The sequence below is a fragment of the Podarcis erhardii genome (assembly GCF_964252035.2).
Source record: "Podarcis erhardii genome assembly, chromosome: 11".
NCBI classification, from domain to species: Eukaryota; Metazoa; Chordata; class Lepidosauria; order Squamata; family Lacertidae; genus Podarcis; species Podarcis erhardii.
Genome location: NC_138501.1, coordinates 28,418,492 through 28,440,170, shown reverse-complemented (window position 1 = coordinate 28,440,170; position 21,679 = coordinate 28,418,492). Strand labels below are relative to the sequence as shown.

The 21,679-nt window shown below is 41.3% G+C and overlaps 1 protein-coding gene across 1 annotated transcript in view; it reads right to left on the bottom strand.

Moving 5' to 3' along the window:
• The window catches only part of EDIL3 (EGF like repeats and discoidin domains 3), a 235,883-nt gene that overhangs the window by 138,674 nt on the left and 75,530 nt on the right, over positions 1-21,679 (bottom strand). The window contains exon 2 of the mRNA XM_081881217.1: positions 19,430-19,558. Within this exon, the coding sequence (XP_081737343.1) occupies positions 19,430-19,558 (129 nt within the window). The remainder of the gene's footprint in view (positions 1-19,429; positions 19,559-21,679) is intronic.

The window sequence follows — 21,679 nt, the reverse complement described above, 5'->3', positions numbered from 1 at the left end:
TTGGAGTGAAGCCAACCACCTGTCTCCTGGATCCTTGCCCATCCTGGCTTATAAAAGCTAGCTGGGAAGGACTGGGCGATGGGCTTCGTGGGGTGGTGAATGCTTCCCTCCGTGAGGGAGCCTTCCCAGACCCGCTGAAAGAGGTGGTTATTAAACCGCTTCTTAAAAAACCATCTTTAGATGCGGCCACGATGGCCAATTATCACCCATTCTCAAATCTTCCATTCTTGGGCAATGTGATTGAGGGAGTGGTTGCTGAACAACTCCAGGCATGCCTGGAAGAGGCGGACCCATTCAGGCCTCATCATGGGACTGAAACTGCCTTGGTCGCACTGGTTGATGATCTCCGGCGGGCTAGGGACAAAGGTGAGAGCTGTTTCCTAGTTCTGCTGGATCTCTCAGCGGCGTTTGATACCATCGACCATAACATCCTTCTGGACCGTCTTGAGGGGCTGGGAGCTGGGGGCACTCTCATACAGTCGTTCCGCTCCTTCCTCCTGGGCCGTGTTCAGAAAGTGGTGGGGGGGGTGAGTGTTCAGACCCCTGGGCTCTCACTTGTGGGGTGCCTCAAGGTTCTGTCCTCTCCCCCATGCTTTTCAACATTTACATGCAGCCACTGGGAGAGATCATCAGGAGGTTTGGGCTGGGTGTTCATCAGTATGCGGATGATACCCAGCTCTACCTCTCTTTTAAATCAGAACCAGTGGAGGCGGTGAAGGTCCTGTGTGAGTGTCTGGAAGCGGTTGGAGGATGGATGGCGGCTAACAGATTGAGGTTGAATCCTGACAAGACAGAAGCACTGTTTTGGGGGGACAGGAGGCGGGCAGGTGTGGAGGACTCCCTGTTCCTGAATGGGGTAACTGTGCCCCTGAAGGACCAGGTGTGCAGCCTGGGAGTCATTTTGGACTCACAGCTGTCCATGGAGGCGCAGGTCAAATCTGTATCCAGGGCAGCTGTTTACCAGCTCCATCTGGTACATAGGCTGAGACCCTATCTGCCTGCAGACTGTCTCGCCAGAGTGGTACATGCTCTGGTTATCTCCCGCTTGGACTACTGCAATGCGCTCTACGTGGGGCTACCTTTGAAGGTGACCCGGAAACTACAACTAATCCAGAATGCGGCAGCTAGACTGTTGACTGGGAGCGGCTGCCGAGACCATATAACACCGGTCTTGGCTCCCAGTTTGTTTCCGAGCACAATTCAAAGTGTTGGTGCTGACCTTTAAAGCCCTAAACGGCCTCGGTCCAGTATATCTGAAGGAGCGTCTCCTCCCCCATCGTTCTGCCCGGACACTGAGGTCCAGCTCCGAGGGCCTTCTGGCGGTTCCCTCACTGCGAGAGGCCAAGTTACAGGGAACCAGGCAGAGGGTCTTCTCGGTAGTGGCGCCCACCCTGTGGAACGCCCTCCCATCAGATGTCAAAGCGATAAACATCTACCTGACATTCAGAAGACATCTGAAGGCAGCCCTGTTCAGGGAAGTTTTAAATATGTGACATTTTACTGTATCTTTCATCTTTGTTGGAAACCGCCCAGAGTGGCTGGGGAAACCCAACCAGATGGGCAGGGAACAAATAATAAATTATTATTATTATATTATTATTATTATTTGCTGCAACAGAGCCAATCCTGTACTTTCACCATTTCGTTTGTACCGTACCAACTTCGCTACCACCTTATCCCTTCTCCTCCACCTCCCAGTAAGCAACAGCTACCAGTAAGCAACAGCTTGACCAACCAGAAATCTAGTGAATAGTTCCACCCCACTGTCCACTACTGAGCTCAAGTTTCCAAATTCTAAAAGGTCATAAAGTGGTCACCTCATTTTCCAGTGAAGCTAGCAGCTGAGTTAAATGGGTCACTGTAAAGAAAAGCATCCCAGACAGAAACATGATAGATCTTTGAGCAAACATTTCTGTAATACATAGGGGAGACAGGGAGCACTTTTACATAGAGTCTGACAGCTAATGCATATGCTTGAGGTGATTTCTTTTTCTCCTCAGTCTGAGAAGATTTCTTTTGATGGGAAATGGGTCATCCAACTCATTTGCCAGAAGCAGAATTGGCAGTTTTGCATTTCATCACAAACCCTTTCCATGATGTGTCACAAAGGGGACAAGCACTGTTGCAAGTAGGGCGAGAGAGTACTTTGGCCCTTATATAAAAAGTAAAAGGAATGGTAACTGCAAGGATCATAGCCGGGAAGCATCACATTGGCAGACAGGGACATTTCCCTCCTGCAACAAGATTTGATTTTAAATTTGTTCAACCACTGAATAAGATTTTTTTTCCAGGAGGAAAACTTGTATCACTCGGGTAGGTGGGATGGATTGAGTCTCGTCTTTTTGCTCTGCAGAGGTTTAAGGAAAGCAAGCCAGCAAAGTCAGGCTCTTGATTTCCTACTTCAATCACTTTCATTGTGAGTATACAGCGTACAACCCAATTACACAAAGTCTTCAAAGTTACCTAGAGTAGCAGACATAATTCAGATAATTTGCTATTGACTGAGAGTGATTACATATATTCCACCATCAACTTCCTATGTTTGTGTTTTTGTAATTCCCTACTTGTTTTGCCTCACTGATGCAGTGAATGATTGGGCTGTCCAATCTTGACCAGATTATTCCCTTTATATGCAGGTGCACCTACATATAAAGTATGTATGAGGAATATACCACTCAGGCACTTCTTAATTAATAGTGTTGTGTATGGGAAAACCTATTTGGCTTTGTTTCATTGATTAAATTCAGGATGGCTTGGACACCCTAGGGTTTCCCCCCTTGCTTTTTAACTTTGGAAAACTCTCTGTAACAAAATATAAACAGTCTCAGATTTAGAAACTAGCTGCATCTTTGTGTGCATTCAAAGATGGTAACAGTAATAATACTAACAGTCTAATAAGTAATTTTTGGATTCTTTACATATACAGCTTTTGGCTGATACTTCTGACAAAGAGCAGTGGCATGCCTAGGGTTTAGACTGGACCCTGCCAAGGGTGCAGGCCTAGGGGGTGGGACAATAATCACGCTGCTCCACTCTGGTTCAGAGTGGCTAGGAACACGTCTGCTCCTCTGCTGCTCTGGGTGGCCAGGCAAAGTGTACAGGCTCCTCTGGTGGCCTCATCTGAGGAATCTGGTCACTGGCATAGACCATCACAGCAACCCTGTGGGGCCCCCTGCCCAGTCCCCCAGCGATGCCATTAGAAGTGTGAACACTCTGAAGCAGAGTGGCTTCAGAGGTGCCAATACATCTCCTTGCCAAGGGCACAAGGGAGGCTAGGTCCACTGCTCTTAAAATGGTTGCTTGAAGCTTTTTCCTTGGAACCAATGAAAGGCATAATGGCAGCTCCTAATGCCTGACATGGTTATCCAGCTGTTTCCTTTCCACATAGCTGCAGCATGAGCTAATAGAAGCCCTTATTTTTGCATGAAGAGCAAATAAAATGTAGTTCATAATATGCAAGTCTTCTGCCAAATCTCCAAAACAGAAGCCAAAGCATTTTTCTGACTTCTGTCACATCATGACTGAAAGCTAATTCATAAAACTCCGACGGCCACTTTTAGCAATGCAAGCAAAGCCCAATCGGTGTGCTGTGGGATCTGAACATTCTCTGTTCATGGGCAGGCATGTTTGGAGAATTCACCTAGGCATACTTCCATTGGCTAAGGGCCTTCCAGGAATTCCTGTTGCAGGGATATTTTTTAAATAACTTTCTCCAGGTAGGAGATAATAACTGAATAACTGAATAACTACTGCAATACTCAAAACAAAACAAATTCCTTCCAGTAGCACCTTAAAGACCAACTAAGTCAGTTCTTGGTATGAGCTTTCGTGTGCATGCACACTTCTTCAGATACACTGAAACAGAAGTTTCCAGACCCTTCTATATAGTGAGAAGGTGGGGAGGGGTATTACTCAGAAGGGTGGTGGGAATGGGTGATTGGCAGATAGCTGTGATGAGCCTGTTGACGACTCTTAACGACTGCAATAGGTCTTACAGGAAAAAGCAAGGGGTGAAAAGGTGAAAAATGGCTTTGTCATGTATAATGAGATAAGAATCCAAGGTCTTTGTTCAGACCAGGTTTCTCCATGGTTTTAAGTTTGGTGATAAGTTGTAATTCAGCAGCTTCTCTTTCCAGTCTATTTCTGAAATTCCTTTGTAGTAAAACAGCTACTTTGAGATCTTGTATAGAATGTCCTGTTTCAGAACAGAGTCCATATAACCGGAGACACCCACTGTAATAGTGCCAATACCTGAAATGATGGGGCGTCCTGGATTTCCTGGTTTGTGTATTTTAGGTAGAAGATAGAAAGTTCCTGGTCGAGGTTCTGTTGGTGTGTTAGTGAGGATCTGTTCTTGGATGTGTGGGGGTAGCTCCTTAACAATCTTGTTCAGTTCTTTTTTGTATTCTTGTGTGGGGTCTGAGTCCAATTTTATGTATTTCAGGTATTGGCACTATTACAGTGGGTGTCTCCGGTTATATGGACTCTGTTCTGAAACCATATGCCATCAGTGCTCCCAGCTATGTACGTGACACCACAGATTTTCTGAGGAAAATACAATCTTTAAATAATCTTCCCAACAATACTATACTAGCTACTATGGATGTGGAATCTCTGTATACCAACATCCCACACAACGATGGTTTACAAGCTATAAGGAACACCATTTCAGATAAAACCACAGCGGACTTTGCTACCAAACTCTGCCAATTTGTCCTTACCCACAACAACTTCAAATTCGGTGATGACCTGTTCCTTCAGATCAGCGGCACAGCAATGGGCACCCGCATGGCCCCACAGTATGCCAACATCTTCATGGCAGATTTAGAACAACGTTTCCTAAACTCCTACCCACTCAAACCTCTCTTGTACCTGCGATACATTGACAATATTTTTATCATCTGGACACATGGTCAACAGACCCTGGACACCTTCCACCAGAAATTCAATGATTTTCACCCCACAATCAACCTAACAATGAATCAATCTATGCAAGAAATACATTTTTTGGACACTACTATAAAAATACAGGATGGGCACATAGACACCACCTTATACCGTAAACCAACTGACCGACAAACATATCTACATGCCTCTAGCTACCATCCCAAACATACCAAACAGTCCATTGTATATAGCCAGGCACTACGTTACAGCCGCATCTGTTCCAATTCTACAGACAGAGACTCTCACCTAAGAGATCTACAGCAAACCTTTTTAGAACTAAAATACCCAACAGATGAAGTTAGACAACAGATCAACAGAGCCAGACTGATACCCAGAGAGAACTTGCTGCAAGACAGACCCAAAAAAGAAAATAACAGAACACCTCTAGTCATCACATACAGCTCCCAAGTTAAAACAGTACAACGCATCATCAGAGATCTACAACCTCTACTGGACAATGACAGTTCTCTTTCTCAAGCTCTGGGAGGAAGACCTTTCATTGCCTACAGACAGCCACCCAGTCTTAAACAACTCCTAACCCACAATAATACTACAACCAGACCTAACACGGACACTGGCACCAGAGCCTGCAATAAACCCAGATGCCAACTTTGCTGCCACATACACCCGGACAACACCATTACTGGCCCCAACAACATCACACATACCATCTCGGGACTATTTAATTGCTCATCGTCTAACATTGTGTATGCCATAAAATGCCAACAGTGTCCTTCAGCTCTCTATATTGGACAAACAGGCCAGACCTTACGCCAAAGAATAAACGGACATAAATCGGACATCAGGAATCACAAGACAGAGAAACCAGTAGGAGAACATTTCAATCTCCCAGGACATTCTATACAAGATCTCAAAGTAGCTGTTTTACTACAAAGGAATTTCAGAAATAGACTGGAAAGAGAAGCTGCTGAATTACAACTTATCACCAAACTTAAAACCATGGAGAAACCTGGTCTGAACAAAGACCTTGGATTCTTATCTCATTATACATGACAAAGCCATTTTTCACCTTTTCACCCCTTGCTTTTTCCTGTAAGACCTATTGCAGTCGTTAAGAGTCGTCAACAGGCTCATCACAGCTATCTGCCAATCACCCATTCCCACCACCCTTCTGAGTAATACCCCTCCCCACCTTCTCACTATATAGAAGGGTCTGGAAACTTCTGTTTCAGTGTATCTGAAGAAGTGTGCATGCACACGAAAGCTCATACCAAGAACTGACTTAGTTGGTCTTTAAGGTGCTACTGGAAGGAATTTGTTTTGTTTTGACTATGGCAGACCAACACGGCTACCTATCTGTTACTGCAATACTGCACTAGTCTGATTTGGTAAGGGTCAGCTGCCTATGTCCTGTATAAATGCTTGGAACAAGTCAATAAATAAATATGAATTTAGCTAGTTCAAAATGAAAAAACAATATGTAAAAATAAGACAAGTCTGCTCATAGCCAAATATGGTTCAGACAAAAAAGTCAGTTCACCCACTAGACCTGTTTCATTAGAAACCAATTAATAATTTGAGTGTCCTTCAGTGCAAATGCTTTGCAACAAGAATTTAAATTTCAGGACTTCTTGTTCCAGCTTTTTAGTACCTTTACCTGTAAAAAATATTCTCATTAAGGGACTTTGTTAAATATTAAATTTTAATTTAACCCCCGTATTTTAAGAGTCTCTTTTAATTACTTTAGATTTGCAGACTTCAGGAAAAGCATAATAGATCAAAAAAGAGAAGTCACGATTTAATATGAAATATATTCAAGGAACTGAAATGAAAAAGTGAGATGATGATATATTCATCAAGGTGGCACATTCTTTCATCTTATAAATATTCCATGGTTCATGCTGGTAGACTTTAACTTTCCTTTGTACTGAAAAATGACATCTTCATCATATGTGCGATGCAAAAAAAAGTAGTTTGCACCCATCCCTGTATGCACATGTATTGATTCACGTAATAATCAGAATCTATACATGTATTTATAGCCTACATTAAAATATATGTAATATGAGTTGCCAAAGTGGAGTGCACTATCTGACTTTCAAGACGAAACAGAAAGAAAACGTCCAATTGCGTCCTTTTTCCTGTGTGTGTGCCTTCAACCCAGGAGGCACACTCCATTGTCTCTCATACATTTCAAGATGGAACTCTTGCACCATAGTTTGGAATCCTGCATCCTATGAAATCAGGTGATAGCAGAAGCCCAGTGCTGTGCTACTGTCTTATGCTGTATTCATGATTTATACCTATTACCATTAGGGGTGCAGGTTAAGTAACCTTAAACTCTAGTTCGGTGGTTCCCAATTAGCTAAGTACGGCAGATCCCCTGTTTTTCAAAAGCCAAGCCAATATTTTTGAAAATGTTGATATCTCTATGGCAGTTTTTGTTAAGTGAATGCTGCCACGGACCCCCGGGTGGGTTATGCGGACCCCTTGGGGTCCATGGACCCCCAATTGGGATCCACTGCTCTAGATCATATGGTTCAATGGGGCAAGGATAAATGGTAATGTGTGCAACTTCAATTCAAAATGGGGTAAACAGGCACTAGGTGGGGGGCTTCTTATTCTGCTGAGTGAGACCCTGGACTCCTGTGCTGACTGTATCCCTGATTGCCACCTGCCCAAAGTCTACCCTCCCTAAAGTACTTGTGTGTTCTTTGGCTAGCACACCTGGGCAGACACTTCCTAAAATTGAACTGCTGGCTAAATGGCTCCTATGAGAAAGGGAATTGCTGTTTTAGGGCATAATTGAAATAATTGCTTTGATTAAGAAAAAGTATTCATTGTACATTTTGCCGCTAACTGCCTACAAAATGTGGAAGTGACTGACAGGACTGATTATCATCTCATAGTGATCTGTAATAAATCAATGCCTGTGCATATCTAGATCGTTTTGTCCTGATGAGATCTATGTTAAACATCAATGACATATTTTACCTGGCTTGTGCTTTGTTTTGTTTTTTAAAAAAAAGTCTAGCAAGTTCAAAAGTCTAGCAAGGTCACACCATGCTAAAGATATACAACAGGTAACTGCAGCTGCTCTTCCTATTACAGTATTTGAACTAACGATTTTAACTCCTCTATAAGTGGGTCAAAGATTTCCCCACACTAAGCAATCATACAAATTGTATTAACATTTAGCCATGACAACTGGAGGCCATATGCTCAAAGAGACTTAATGAAAGTCTAACCTACTTTTCAAAATATACTAGCACTGTGTGTTAATCTCCAGCCTTCCACACCATGTGAGGTCTTGCAGATCTGTAATGTCACAAGTCTTCAGTCTGTGGGGTCAGAATGTGTGAGGCAGAGAGAGAAAAGGGGTCAGCCAGGCCACAGTTGGGTTCCCTGTGTGGCAAAGCAGCTCAGCTTAATGAGGACTTCTATTTCTGGACACTCAACTAAATATTTTAAAATAGATCCCAGGGAGGCCAATCAGTGGGATTTTCTGGGTGAAATAATGTATTTGCTCCTGATGGAAACAAGTCTCCAAAGATCAAAATCTTGTGGGTCAGTTTCAAACTCCCAAAATTGATTTATGGCAAGGACTTTTTTTTTAATGCCTGCAATACAATAATCTTATAGCTGCTCATATATGTAGCTGAAGGATTTTGGCCATGCTCCTTAGCTTTTAACCATATACAGTGGTACCTCGGGTTACATACGCTTCAGGTTACAGACACTTCAGGTTATAGACTTTGCTAACCCAGAAATAGTACCTCGGGTTAAGAACTTTGCTTCAGGATGAGAACAGAAATCGTGTGGCAGTGGCGTGGCAGCAGTCGGAGGCCCCATTAGCTAAAGTGGTGCTTCAGGTTAAGAACAGTTTCAGGTTAAGAACAGACCTCCCGAACGAATTAAGTACGTAACCAGATGTACCACTGTATATTAGAAAACACATCTTTAGGGCTCTACTTATGGCTCTTCTAATCAGAGAAAGTAAATAAGCAACAGTTGTGAACATCATTCTTAATGTGACCCTAGAAACAAAACTATATAGAGCTGGCAAAGTAAAAGGAAGAGGCCCTTAGAAGAAAGGAATTTAACAAATGATTAGCAAATTTGATACAAAATCAAAGGGTTATTAAGTTTGATCTATTTACATGTCAGAGCTCTTGTGAATTACTTATGAAATAGGAATGTGCTGTATCTTCCTTAAAATTTCAGCAAATTCACCCTCAATTTTTTTGGATGTTTTGAACAAGCAGCAATCTCCAAAACAGTACCCAAAATTCACAGGCAATAACTGTTGGCAAACTGGACATAAGGAAACCTTTTAGACATTCAGGTAATCTTCTAAACCTTTTCTCTAGCCTCTGCTTTCTCTCTCTCTCTCAAGAGCCTTCAAATTTGCGCTACAACTTATTTTACGGAAAATATGGTAACACAATTGCCTTCTGTATGTCTCTCTGTCTCTATTAAAAAAAGCATCCTAGATCTGTTTCACAATATTCTCCCATACAAATTTGGCATATTAACTCTTCCATTTCTTTCCTATGATGCTTTGTCACTCAAGAATCAGAACACCTTTTGGAGGAGGAGGAAGAGGCTATATCATGCATGTGGACCAAAGGTATTTAGTACTCTCTGAGAACATGTCCCTGGAAGGTACTCCACTATGGGGACTACAGATTAGGTGGACCTGATGCACTTGTCAAATATGTCCCCACTCCAGAGCCCCAATCTCTAGAACACTAAGCACAGATGCAGTGATGTCTTCAGCAGCTGTCCAGAAAAGAAGGTGGCATTGACAGTTGACAGTGCAAGGCCTCTATTCTTTTAGCCCTTCTCAAGAAGGAAAAATAAGAACCAACTAGTGAGGCTCCTTGGCATACCAAGGCTAGCTGTATTCATGTTTAACAGTTACTGGGGCAACCTGTTATCTGTGTGACTTCTTAGCTGGACAGCTCCCTTGCAACTATAGTAGTCCTGCCACGTACATTTTGCTCCATGCTTTCCAGGCACAGGTCCATGCTTAAAAGTTCTGTTTCTGAGCATCTCATCCCACCCCCGCCCCAAGCTTTTCATATGAAAACCTAGTGTTTAGTGCTCAATCAGAGCAGAAATCAGTTCGGGGTTTCAGTGGATTGCCATTTTCTCCCACTGAGGTTTAAAGACCAATGGATCCTTGGACCATGGATCAAGAATTATTATTATTAAATAATAATTATTAAATTATTATAAGAATCCAAACCTTTCCAGTATTTTCCTCTCTTTCCTGGGTCACAACATTCAATAGGAAGAAGTGATGAAAAAACCCACCTGTGCCCCAAGGCCCTTCAGGTTCCTACCCAGAGTCTCATAGTCCCCTGCTGTACATCAAAGGCTGGGTCTGGCAGTATTGTTTGAACCCACATGAATTGGAAGGGATGGGTTGTGGTTAGTGGGCTTTTTAAGACTTGGCAACTTCTCTATCAAATTGTGAATCTTTGCACTTGGAAGACAGCACACCTCCCAGGACATCCTTGGAAGACAGCACATCTTCCAGGACATCCTGTTTCCTCCGCACACTGTTGCCTCTGTCCCCCTCGGTAGGGAGTCACCTAACACCACCAGGTGCCTCTTCCTCCTCTGGGCAGTGGCAGGAATCATATTGTGCATTGTAGCTTCCATAGCCACCTTGGTGTATTCTGAGGCGTCCAAGGTGAGGGCATGGAATCAACTTTGCAGCTCCAGTGTCACAGCACAGCTCCTGACAGTCCTGCTTCTGTGTGTGATGTTCATCCAGAGTTTCATCTCCTGCAATGAGTGATCTTTCCCCCCTCTCTAGGGGCATCCGCTACTGACCTAAATCAGTGTGTCATTGAGTGAGTTCAGTAACAACAGCTGCAGATGTTTCTTCTTCCGTGCCAGGAAAAGCAAGAGCTAAAATTAAATGCCTTGTTTTTGAAGGCATTAGGGCTCTCATGTTAAATTATAGTCCATTTAGCCATATTTTTGAATAAATCAAGTGGCACTGACAATGCAATTTCTTTATCTGCAGAACCAATCTTGCTCTGCCAAATGTTTTCCTAATTAGAGTGCCTGTGTTGAACAGATGATAAAAATGTCAAATGCTCTAAAATAAAGAAATAGAAGCATGAGCAATGTCTCATCAAAGTACTTCCCCTCTTCTACAAAAGTACATCTGCACTGGCGCTTTTTTATATAAATAAATAAAAACCAATCTGCTGGTGCACAGAGCTTCAACAGCACAATTCTGCTTTAACAAATGTTGATGATTGTTAGATTTGCTTCTCAGAATCAAAACTGCATGGGGAATAATTGACATTTCCTGTATTGCTTGCACTTCCTCTGCCTACTGAGAAGTGGCTCAATGACTTTATTTGGCTTGCAGGTTATGTTACTGAGCCCAATCCAGCAAGGACTGCATAAATACGGACTGCTTATTTTACCCATGGCAGGAGACAGTATAGGAAGCAGGAGAGATCCAGTTGTCAGGAAGGTCGCTGTACTGCACCACACACAAGACTATCGCTTAAGATGTGAGAAACTCAGGTTCAAAACCCCAATCTGCTTAGAATGAGCTGGGTGGTTTTGAGCAAGGCACTTTTCCTCAGCCAAACTTGTCTGGCGGTAGATTTTACCAAACTGCTCCCTTCCAGATGTTTTGGACTACAACTTTCATCAGCTGGCCGGGGCTGATGGGAGTTGTAGTCCAAGGCATTTGGAAATGACTAGAGGCCAAGAAATCCCTGCTGAATCACAAGAAGGGGCACATTTTGCAAACATATTCTCTTCCACTCAAGGAATGACTGCACCTCCCATTTTCAGACTCCTTTTCTGCACACTGTAGTGAAACTGCTCAGAACACAGCTGTGTTGGTGGGGGTGGGGTGCGTGGACTGGAAATGTCTCTCTGATGCAAGGAAGCATCCCAATGGGGATCTCGGCAGCTAGTAGGTGTTCCTCACCAAGTAGGGTGGAAATAGCTGAAAAGGATGCCAAGATCATGCAGGGAAAAGTTGATGGTGGGAAGAGTTGCAATTTTTTCACAACCTGGAAATAGCCAGTGTCTTTTTTTTTTATTTGGACTTGTTATTAAAATTTTATAGCTATGCCCCAGCATGGTATAATGTTGAAGGTGCAGGAGATACACTGTATAAACACAAACAAAAACACCTGAGCAGCAAAAACTGAACTTCACAAAACCACAGTGTGGTGGCTAGAGTGGCCTCTAATGCTTTGTAAAACAAAAAACAAAAAAGAGAGCATAAATTTGCATAAAATGTCCATAAGCAAATTTATATGTGAAGATGCAAATGTAGAAATAATTGTCATTGCCGTATTTAAACAGAAGTACCATACAACTCTTCATAATGGGGGAAGACTGTGAGGAGGTGGCCTGTGTGTCTGCTGAGTAGGTGCTAATAGGGAAACTTGAGGCATTCAGTTTATTTGAATTCCAGTGTGAACTAGCCAGATCAGAACGTATTTTATGTTATATGGCATCTATTTGTAGAATTCATTAACAGCAAGCAAAGTATATGCCCACCTACAATTCACACATCTTAATGTAGCTGAAAATGAGTAAAGTGAAAAGTCATTTTATTTATTATGTAACTTAGTTTTAGACCTGTGCTCCTTTACGCTTTGTCCCTTACAGTCACTTTTTACTGTTTTTATCTTTTTAAGTTATGTATGGTATAAATTACCTTTTAATTACCAGGTTTTATTTCTTACCTGTTTTAAGTCTTATGTGTTCAGTTTAGCCATATGTTTTATCTTACACTGGTCTATGACTGAAATAAAGTTTAACAAAAATATTTTTGGGGGTGGAAAGAACAGAATTATCTTCTGAGTTTTTAACTTCTCCAAGGTTTTATAGTTCATGGCTGGAAAAAAAAGAACTAAAATACAGCTTTGAATGCATATTTCAGGATAAAATGCATTTAGAAAGGCACACACTGAAATAAAATGCATACTAAAATCTAATATATGCAATGTAATAGTTATTTAAAGACACAGTTAAATAAGAACTTTTCTGCATTTCTTTTTAAATCACAGATACCTGCGGACAGAAAAATACTTATGAATCAATACAGACCAGAAACAGACTGAGCTATCCTTAGCTGCTAATTATCAATGTGAAACTTCAACACCCCTGCTCTCCTTTCATATGGTTGTTGAACTTTAAACTGGATTTGAAGCAGACAGCCCTTCAAATATAGGACTGTCCTCTTAAAAGCACTCATTCACATGCCTTGTTGCCTGTCAACTCACTAGGTAACCTGAGGTAAGCAGCTTATCCTAGTCTCTCTCCGATATGCAATATTATTGTGCAGTATATTAATTAATTAATGCTTCCAAGGTAGACTCACCACCAGTTTACACAGTATGAAAACCCATTTCACAGTTACTAAAATATAAATATCCATAGCTAAAATATGCAGTAATAAAATAATTCTATGAAAATGTTTAAATACTGGCAACCAAGGTTAAAATACATGATAAAACCCCATTTTTTTAAAAAACACACACCAGTAAATGAAACAGTAGACTCCAATCAAGAGCTCATGGCAATTACTGTGCAAATATGAAAGTAATACTGATCTACCAAACCAGAAGGGTCCCCAATCCCACCCCCTGTAGTTTGTATTTTTTGCAATTTCATGCACACTGCTTAGAAATGTTACTATTAGTGGTGGTATGTAAGCACCTTAAATAAAAAGAGTTGTATTCAATGCAGCACTAAACAGGACTGTTGTATCAGTGAAAGCATTTCTGCTTGCCAGACAGAACGATCTCCACTTGCCTCCACCCTGCCCTAACACAGTGTTCTGGGAATTTTCCCAAGCCTCTGAAGCAGGTTTGGAGAGGGCATAGGGGCACCAATGGGGAGAGGAGATGGGGGAAAGTTGCACTGAGGTAGCAGGAATCCTTGTGCTCGTTTTCAATAGCACAAAAAATTAGTTAAATATAGCTCTGTGTAAGCACATCAATGGGACGCAGGTGGCGCTGTGGGTTAAACCACAGAGCCTAGGACTTGCCGATCAGAAGGTCAGCAGTTCAAATCTCTGCGACCCGGTGAGCTCCCGTTGCTCAGTCCCTGCTCCTGCCAACCTAGCAGTTCCAAAACACATCAAAGTGCAAGTAGATAAATAGGTACCGCTCTGGCGGGAAGGTAAACGGTGTTTCCGTGCGCTGCTCTGGTTCGCAAGAAGCGGCTTAGTCATGCTGGCCACATGACCCGGAAGCTGTACGCCGGCTCCCTCAGCCAATAAAGCGAGATGAGCGCCGCAACCCCAGAGTTGACCATGACTGGACCTAATGGTCAGGGGTCCCTTTACCTTTACTAAGCACATCAACACCTCACCAACTACTACTTCGCTACCTGTTCACATGTGAAGTCATAGTCATTTGTGGTCTGTTATCCTCCCAAAGCTTATCCATTTCAAGTTCCTTTTTGGGAAAAGTTACAAGCAACTCGCTGTACTTTCAGCAAGTGATTTTGAAGTCTGTGCAAGAAGACACTTTTATTACGGTTATATATTATACTGAACTGAGATGCAGCATAACAGTTCATATTACACCTCTGTTCAAGGATCTGCACTGACTCTTGATTTGTTACAGGGACAAGTTGAAGATGTTTCTACTCGTATATAAAGTTCTTACCCGCTTGGGACCAGTTAACTTGAAGGATCATCTTATGTCATACTTGACTGCTTGACCACTTTGGTCTGCAGAACTTGCACTTTTACAAGTGCCATAGAATCACAGAATTATAGAATCATAGAAATGTAGTGCTGGAAGGGAATCCAAGTGTCATCTAGTCTAACCCCCTGCAATGCAAGAATCTCAATCCAAGGCAGATGGCCATTCAACCTCTGCTTAAAAACCTCCAAGGAAGGAGAGTCCACAACCTCCAAAAGAGAGACCATTCCACTGTCAAACAGCTCTTACTGTCAGAAAGTTATTCCTGATGTTTAGTTGGTATCTCACTTCTGTAACTTGAAGCTCACAGGGTAAAATGCCCCCAAACTCCAGAGGAGTTTAAAATGGTTTCTACATATTCCCCATCCCATGGTGACCCATAGGAGTTTTCTAGCATAGGCCCACATGGAGATCATGACATCAACAGAATGCTATCCCCATTTGCCCCTCATTGACCCACACACCACTGGGCAATGGGGTTCCAGGGCCTAATTTGGCCCAGAACAAGGCTTAAACAGAAAATTCTGCAGCTTGAAATAGCTCCACTGTCTAATTCAAGTTATGCTCTTCAGAGAAATTACATAGTCGTTTTGTTTGTTTGTTTTCTGTCTTTAAATCTCTGCCCCATAACAAAAGTTCTCTGAGACAAACAAACCCACAAACCACAAAAACACATTAAACTGCAAGACAGAACAATAAAAGTCTATAACAAATTAATTATAAAACTGAAACACAATTAAAACACAAATTAAAACTCGATTAAGGGCCCAGCCTACTGAACATAAAACATTATTTATGGGTGAGTTTTTGGGACCGTGGCTTCTATGTTTTTACTATGATGGTTGGTTTGTGCCTAGAGATGGGGGTGGTGATTAGATTCATTTCACATTTATGAACCTGCCTAATTCAGACTTTCCTAAACAGAGACATCCTTTGGAATTTCCACTTTTTCAGCTTGTTGTAATATAATTTGCCAGTGCAATGTGGAAATAAATAAATAAATAAATAAATAAATAAACAAACAAATAATTCTTATACCCCACCTATTTGACTACTCTGGGTTACTCTGGGTGGCTTCCAACAAAAAATAGGAACAGCAACAACAAACACAAAAGTTTCCCAAAACACAGCTGCCTTCAGATGTCTACGAAAATTGAATAGTTGTTTTAACTCTTTGACATGTTATGTACTAAGATTAAGTTGCAGTTCTCACTCAGGGCCACCTGTATGTAAATGAAGGATTGAAAACTGTCATTCCTGATTGGTTAGCTAGTTGTGAGTTCTTAGTGTTTCAAGTTACTTAGTATTATATAAAGCAGCCAGCTAGGCTGCAGTCAGTCTGATTCCAGGAGCAGTTCTAACTGCTGCAATAAAGAGCTGTGATCCAACAGAGCTGTGTCCTTCGTACATCTTTTCCACTATTCAACATGACACATGCTGGGTGGGGATTCCACAGGGCATTTTTATGCACATTTAACTCCAGTAAATGCATTTGGGGCTGCAGTGTGCTCTGTGTGGGGCTACGACTGAAGTAGACTTGGAAACTACAATTGATCCAGAATGCAACTGAGAGACTACAGACTGGAAGCAGCCACCAGGACCACATAACACCAGTCCTAAAAGATCTACATTGGCTCCCAGTACATTTCTGAGCACAGTTCAAAGTGTTGGTGTTAACCTTTAAAGCCCTTTTAGGCTTCAGCCCTGTAAACCTGAGAGTGGCCCTACCCTCATTGTTCAGCCCAGACACTGTCTGGAAAATGAGAAGTAGAATCAGGCTGGTGGTTGGATTGAGCCCACCCAATTGGTGTGTATCTGTGTGATGTTTGACTGGGCCACTGAAGGGCCCCCAATTTATTTCCAGTGCAAACAACGTTTTTACTGCCCATCCCTAATTTTAAATGATTTATTGGCCATGTGGTTTTTTTTTGTACTGGATTATACTACTGATTATATTTTACTGCTACCCATCTGGACATTTTATGATGTAGAGACAGCATAGGAATGTTTTTTAACAATTAAATGAAAGACCACTCATTGAGCCAAATCTGGTTCCAAGGTTTGCTGCTGCCAATTCAGTTGCAAAAGAATGGGGCTGAAGAATCTTTATTTGTATCAGCAACTAGCCATAGCAATAAAATAAAATGTACTGAAGATATAGATAAAAACTTAACTATACAAAATACATTTTGGAGGTTTGCATCACTAATCAAATAATAGATCATATTCTAATTGCTCCCGCTAAAAACCTTGCAGTTTTTGCTGACACCTTATCAAAATAATAGGGTTCTTTAGTAGGGCATAGAATGATGATGCAGTTTTATTAACTGATATTTAACTGAATGTTTTATTGGTGGCCTCTGTTTTTACTGATTTACTCACTGTATTTTTGGTTTTAAATGGATCTTGCTGTATTTTGTGTAAACTGCTTAGAGATTTTGCATATTAAATAATATATAAATATTATTGGTTGGAGTGAAGATGATGGAAAGGTTGCGGTTCAGGGCTGGGCCTCCTACTTCACAAGCTGACCCTCCAACTAAACTAGTTGTGGTCATAAAAGATTACAGGTCAGAAAATGCTGCAAGGGATTTTAGAAACAAGAACCTGACTGAAATAGAAGGGCCAGGAAAGGGTGAAGTACAAGGTCATGACTAGGCCAGAGAATAAAAGGTGAGGTTTTTAAGCAAAAGGAAGCTATAAATGAGGCAAGCAGCAGAAGGCTTCGAAACTGTACTGGCTACTCACTGACTCTTGCTGAAGAATGAAAGGATGCCAACAATCATCCTGACAGCTGACACTGGCAAGTTGGCGGGTGCTACTGAAATGTGCTCATTTTGCTTTTATATTAGATCATAATCACTTTCATTGGCAAAATAAGCTCCTGTCATCGGCTCATTGTAGTGGGCTGCTACCTTGCATCTTGTATGTAAACTGTGAGGTTTCTGAGAGGCCTATCTTTGTTTATTTAAAGTTGGATGGGTTTTTCAGTAGCAAGCTGAACAGGACTCTCTCCTTCCTGCCCCTTCACCCATCCCAACAGAAGATAATCCACCGGACTGCGGTAGCCATTCAGTCACACATGTATTGAAAGAGGAAGGGGAAGAACAGGAACAGGAACAATAAGGAGAGGTGAAGGTAAAGAAACTTGAATATCCATTTATGCAAGGACATGTTTACACATAGGCTTGAGTTACGTTCTTTACAAAGGTGATTCCCTATTTGTGCTATCCAGGAATTAGGGAAAATAAGTCACATATCATATACAGTGGTACCTCGGGTTAAGTACTTAATTCGTTCTGGAGGTCCGTTCTTAACCTGAAACTGTTCTTAACCTGAAGCACCACTTTAGCTAATAGGGCCTCCTGCTGCTGCTGCACCGCCGGAGCAGGATTTCTGTTCTCATCCTGAAGCAAAGTTCTTAACCCGAGGTACTATTTTTTCTGAGTCTGTAACCTGAAGCGTCTGTAACCCGAGGTACCACTGTAGTATAATTTTATAAGTGGTAGTCAATGTGGTCTCCTCCAAATGTTGATGGCCTCCAACCCACATCAGCCACAGTCAGCAAGGTAATGGTCAGGTGTGATGGGAGTAACAGCCAAAAATAATATGGAGGGCACCATTCTGGCTACCCCTGTCATGCTGCATATTACACATATGCCTTCTATGAGAAACACATTCACTATGCACTGCTTCTGCTACCATGGGGGCATAATGCAATGGGAATTTCTCTGTGGGTTTCCTCTAGCCTGTTGAACTTTCATTACTACAGATGATTCATGAAAGGGAAAGCAAGAGGTTTGACTTATGAATCCCAGGCTGACTTTGCAAGTCTCTCTCTCCCCCCCCCCCCATTAGCTGAGAGACTACCTGAAAAGCACTGAAATATTATGAACAGCATGGAACTGTCTTTGCCAAGTTTAACCAAACTTCAAAGCTTTCATTTCCCTTGGCCTCTATTTCTCTCCTACTCTGACTGGGTTGCAATGCTTCATTTGCCTCACAAACCAACTGCATTAGTTTTGTTATTCCATAAAAGCTTCTTTCCACTCACTAGACATAGATAGGAAGTGGCTTTAAAATAATTCCAGTAATGTGATGCCGCCTGCGGCCTCCTGATAACTGCTATATGCAGTCCACAAAATCATCCAACATCTTTGAAATGCTAATACTCTACCTGTACTTTGTTTAACCCATTCTTATTTCTGAGCTGTTATCTCTGCTATCAAACCGTTCATTTGGGTCTATTGGTCTGGCATCAACAGTTTCTAAAGGCCTCTTTGCACACTATGACACATACATAGAGTTCCGTAGAAATAGTCTCCACGTGATTGTTTCTCTATGCTGCTGGTATAAATTGTAGCAAACCTTGCCAGGTCTGTTTTCTACATGATACTGAGATTCTCAATATAGGCAATGGTGATTTCTGGTAGTCATGATCACAGAAATCCAACATGCAACATGTGTGATTTGCATGGCCAGCCATGCAATATATTATATCCCTAGGGCAGAGGAGCTATCACACAAAGATTATTTCACTCTTTTTCCAGACGGCTATACTGAGTAATTGCAGATAAGTCATAATACCAAGTGAATGAGGTAATTAGTATCACATCTCCATCCACCAGAATAGATTCTTACAGATGTGTAAGATGAGGGGTCCAGTGTTGAAAGACTAAGACCCAGAAATTAGTAGTGAACAAAATAATGGCCTGAGCACTGCAAAAATGCATGTGACACATTTAAAGATTGAGAAATGAACTGGGCACTTCAGAAATTATTGCTTTTTTTTTTGTTTAGTTTGCACTTACCAACCTCCACAACACTAGAACAGTTGGGATCTGTGAAGCCATCAGGACACTCGCAAGAGTAGAAGTTGTCATCCAATCCAGACAAGCAGATGCCTCCATTTTCGCAGGGGTTGGAGTCGCATATATCCCCTGTGAATCAAAGAAAGGATTTCTCACAATCTTTTAAATATATAGTTTTCAAAATCATGATGAATGCTGCTGAAAATATAGTTTATTGATAGTTAAGAGCATATACAGTATTTCCTAGCAACAAATTATCTAATGAACTTGATCGGTTTCTGTTAGGACATTTACGGGAACAACCTTCATAAAAAGTGATGCTCCTTCAATTATCATGACATAAAGAGTTGTATTCTTGTGGAAACAATTTTTAAGGTGTGGAAGCAAATGGATGTGTTTTTATCTCTGCAACATTAACCAATAACCAGTTATTGGAAACTAGTGCTAAAACTTAGAAACTAGTGCTAAAACTTAGAATCCCCTCAAGCCTTGTCTGTTCTGGTGACCTCAGATTATGCAGGACATTAGTTCTTATCAGCTCTAGCCAGTGTGGCCAATAACCAGGAGTAACTGCAGTTGTAGAGAAAAACACATGGAGGCACCTGGTTTAGGACAAGAACAGGTAGAAGATTGTTCTTCAACAACAAGAGACAACATGATCCAAGGTATAGATTCCCAAAGCAATAGAAATATGGATTCCCAAAGAAAGTTTGTGCAACAAAGCATCATAATAGCATTTTATGCAGACCTAAAGAAAAAAAAAAAAAGGCGATATCCAGATGCACTGTTCTAAATATGTGTTTGTGGATGGGGTTGAGGGAAGGAAATCCTGATATTATTTCTGTGAGCTTCCTTCCAAATGTGTTTGGGATACTTGTTAGCAAAGAATAGCAATCTCCTTTGGATTTTTCTACAACTTAACAACCATCCCCTCCCAAAACCTATACACCATTAGGATGGATTCCCACTTTCTTTGTGTACTTAAATAATGTGTTCCCGAATAAAATTCACATACACCTTGCCAGATATAAAGGATGTGTGTGTGTGTGTGTGTGTGAACATTTCAAGGGCACTCCCCTTAAAGACACACACAAATATTGCAATGCCCAGTCTTTTTTAATTCTACAATTTCATGCTCTTCAGAGTCGTATTATTGTACCTTAGAATTATAGAGTTGGATCTAGAGGCACCTCCTGCCAGAGGACGCTCCTTTGACTCCAACTCCTTTGGGAAGAGTTGTCCCTTTATGCTTTAGCTACAATGTTCATTCATTCATTCATTCATTCATTCATTGAATTTGTATACTGCCCTAAATCCATAGATTTCAGGGTCATTGACAACATAAAAATACAAGCTAAAAACACAAAATACACAAGAAAAAGGGGGGGACAGACAAACCAATAATCCCCCCTACCTCACTCCTCCCAATAGTTCCTTTATCTAATTTGCATATTTGAATTCATTTTCTGATTGTTGATAAAAGAGCAAAACAGGAGCAAATATATAAAAATACAAGTATAAAAACACATACAAGTATAATTTTCCCTGGTTTTTAAGTTCTGCATGTTATCATGTATTGGTATTATATTCCACCCTCCTTCTGTAGAAGCCCAGGGCATCTAACAATAATCACACAAATAAAACTATGTAGAATAATAAAGCCAATATGCTATAAAATACAATAAATAATGAAAATGTAGTGCAGAAGCAGCAATAAATGGCTCAAAAAAACAATATTTCAATGTCTAGTTTTTAACTTAGAGAAAACCAGGGAGGAGAACACAGTCAGATCTCTAGTGGGAACGAATTCCATAATTGATTTGCTCAGAAGATTATTATATACAAATATCTAGAAAATTCTGATTTTAGTATGTCAATTGTTGGCCTACTGACCATTACTATTAATTAATTATTAATTTTATACACCACCCTTCATCTGAACATCACAGGGCAGTTTACAACATAAACTTTACAATTTATGATGAACTTATTTGTTGGGTGGTTGCCAAACTGCTCTGAACCATCCAGCACACACAACTTTAACTGGAAGGACTCCAAGTTAAATCGGGCTTTTGATTTTAAATTTCTCAGGTGAAAAGGCTAGAAAGGCAGCTGATGAAATCTTAGAGCAGCCTTTTCTGGTGCTCCCTAGCTATGTTATGGTTTACAGCCCCCATCAACTTCAGCCAGCACAGCAGATTAATAGCACTTAATAGCCAGCACTTGCAGAACCAGTGGCCTGGCATGCCA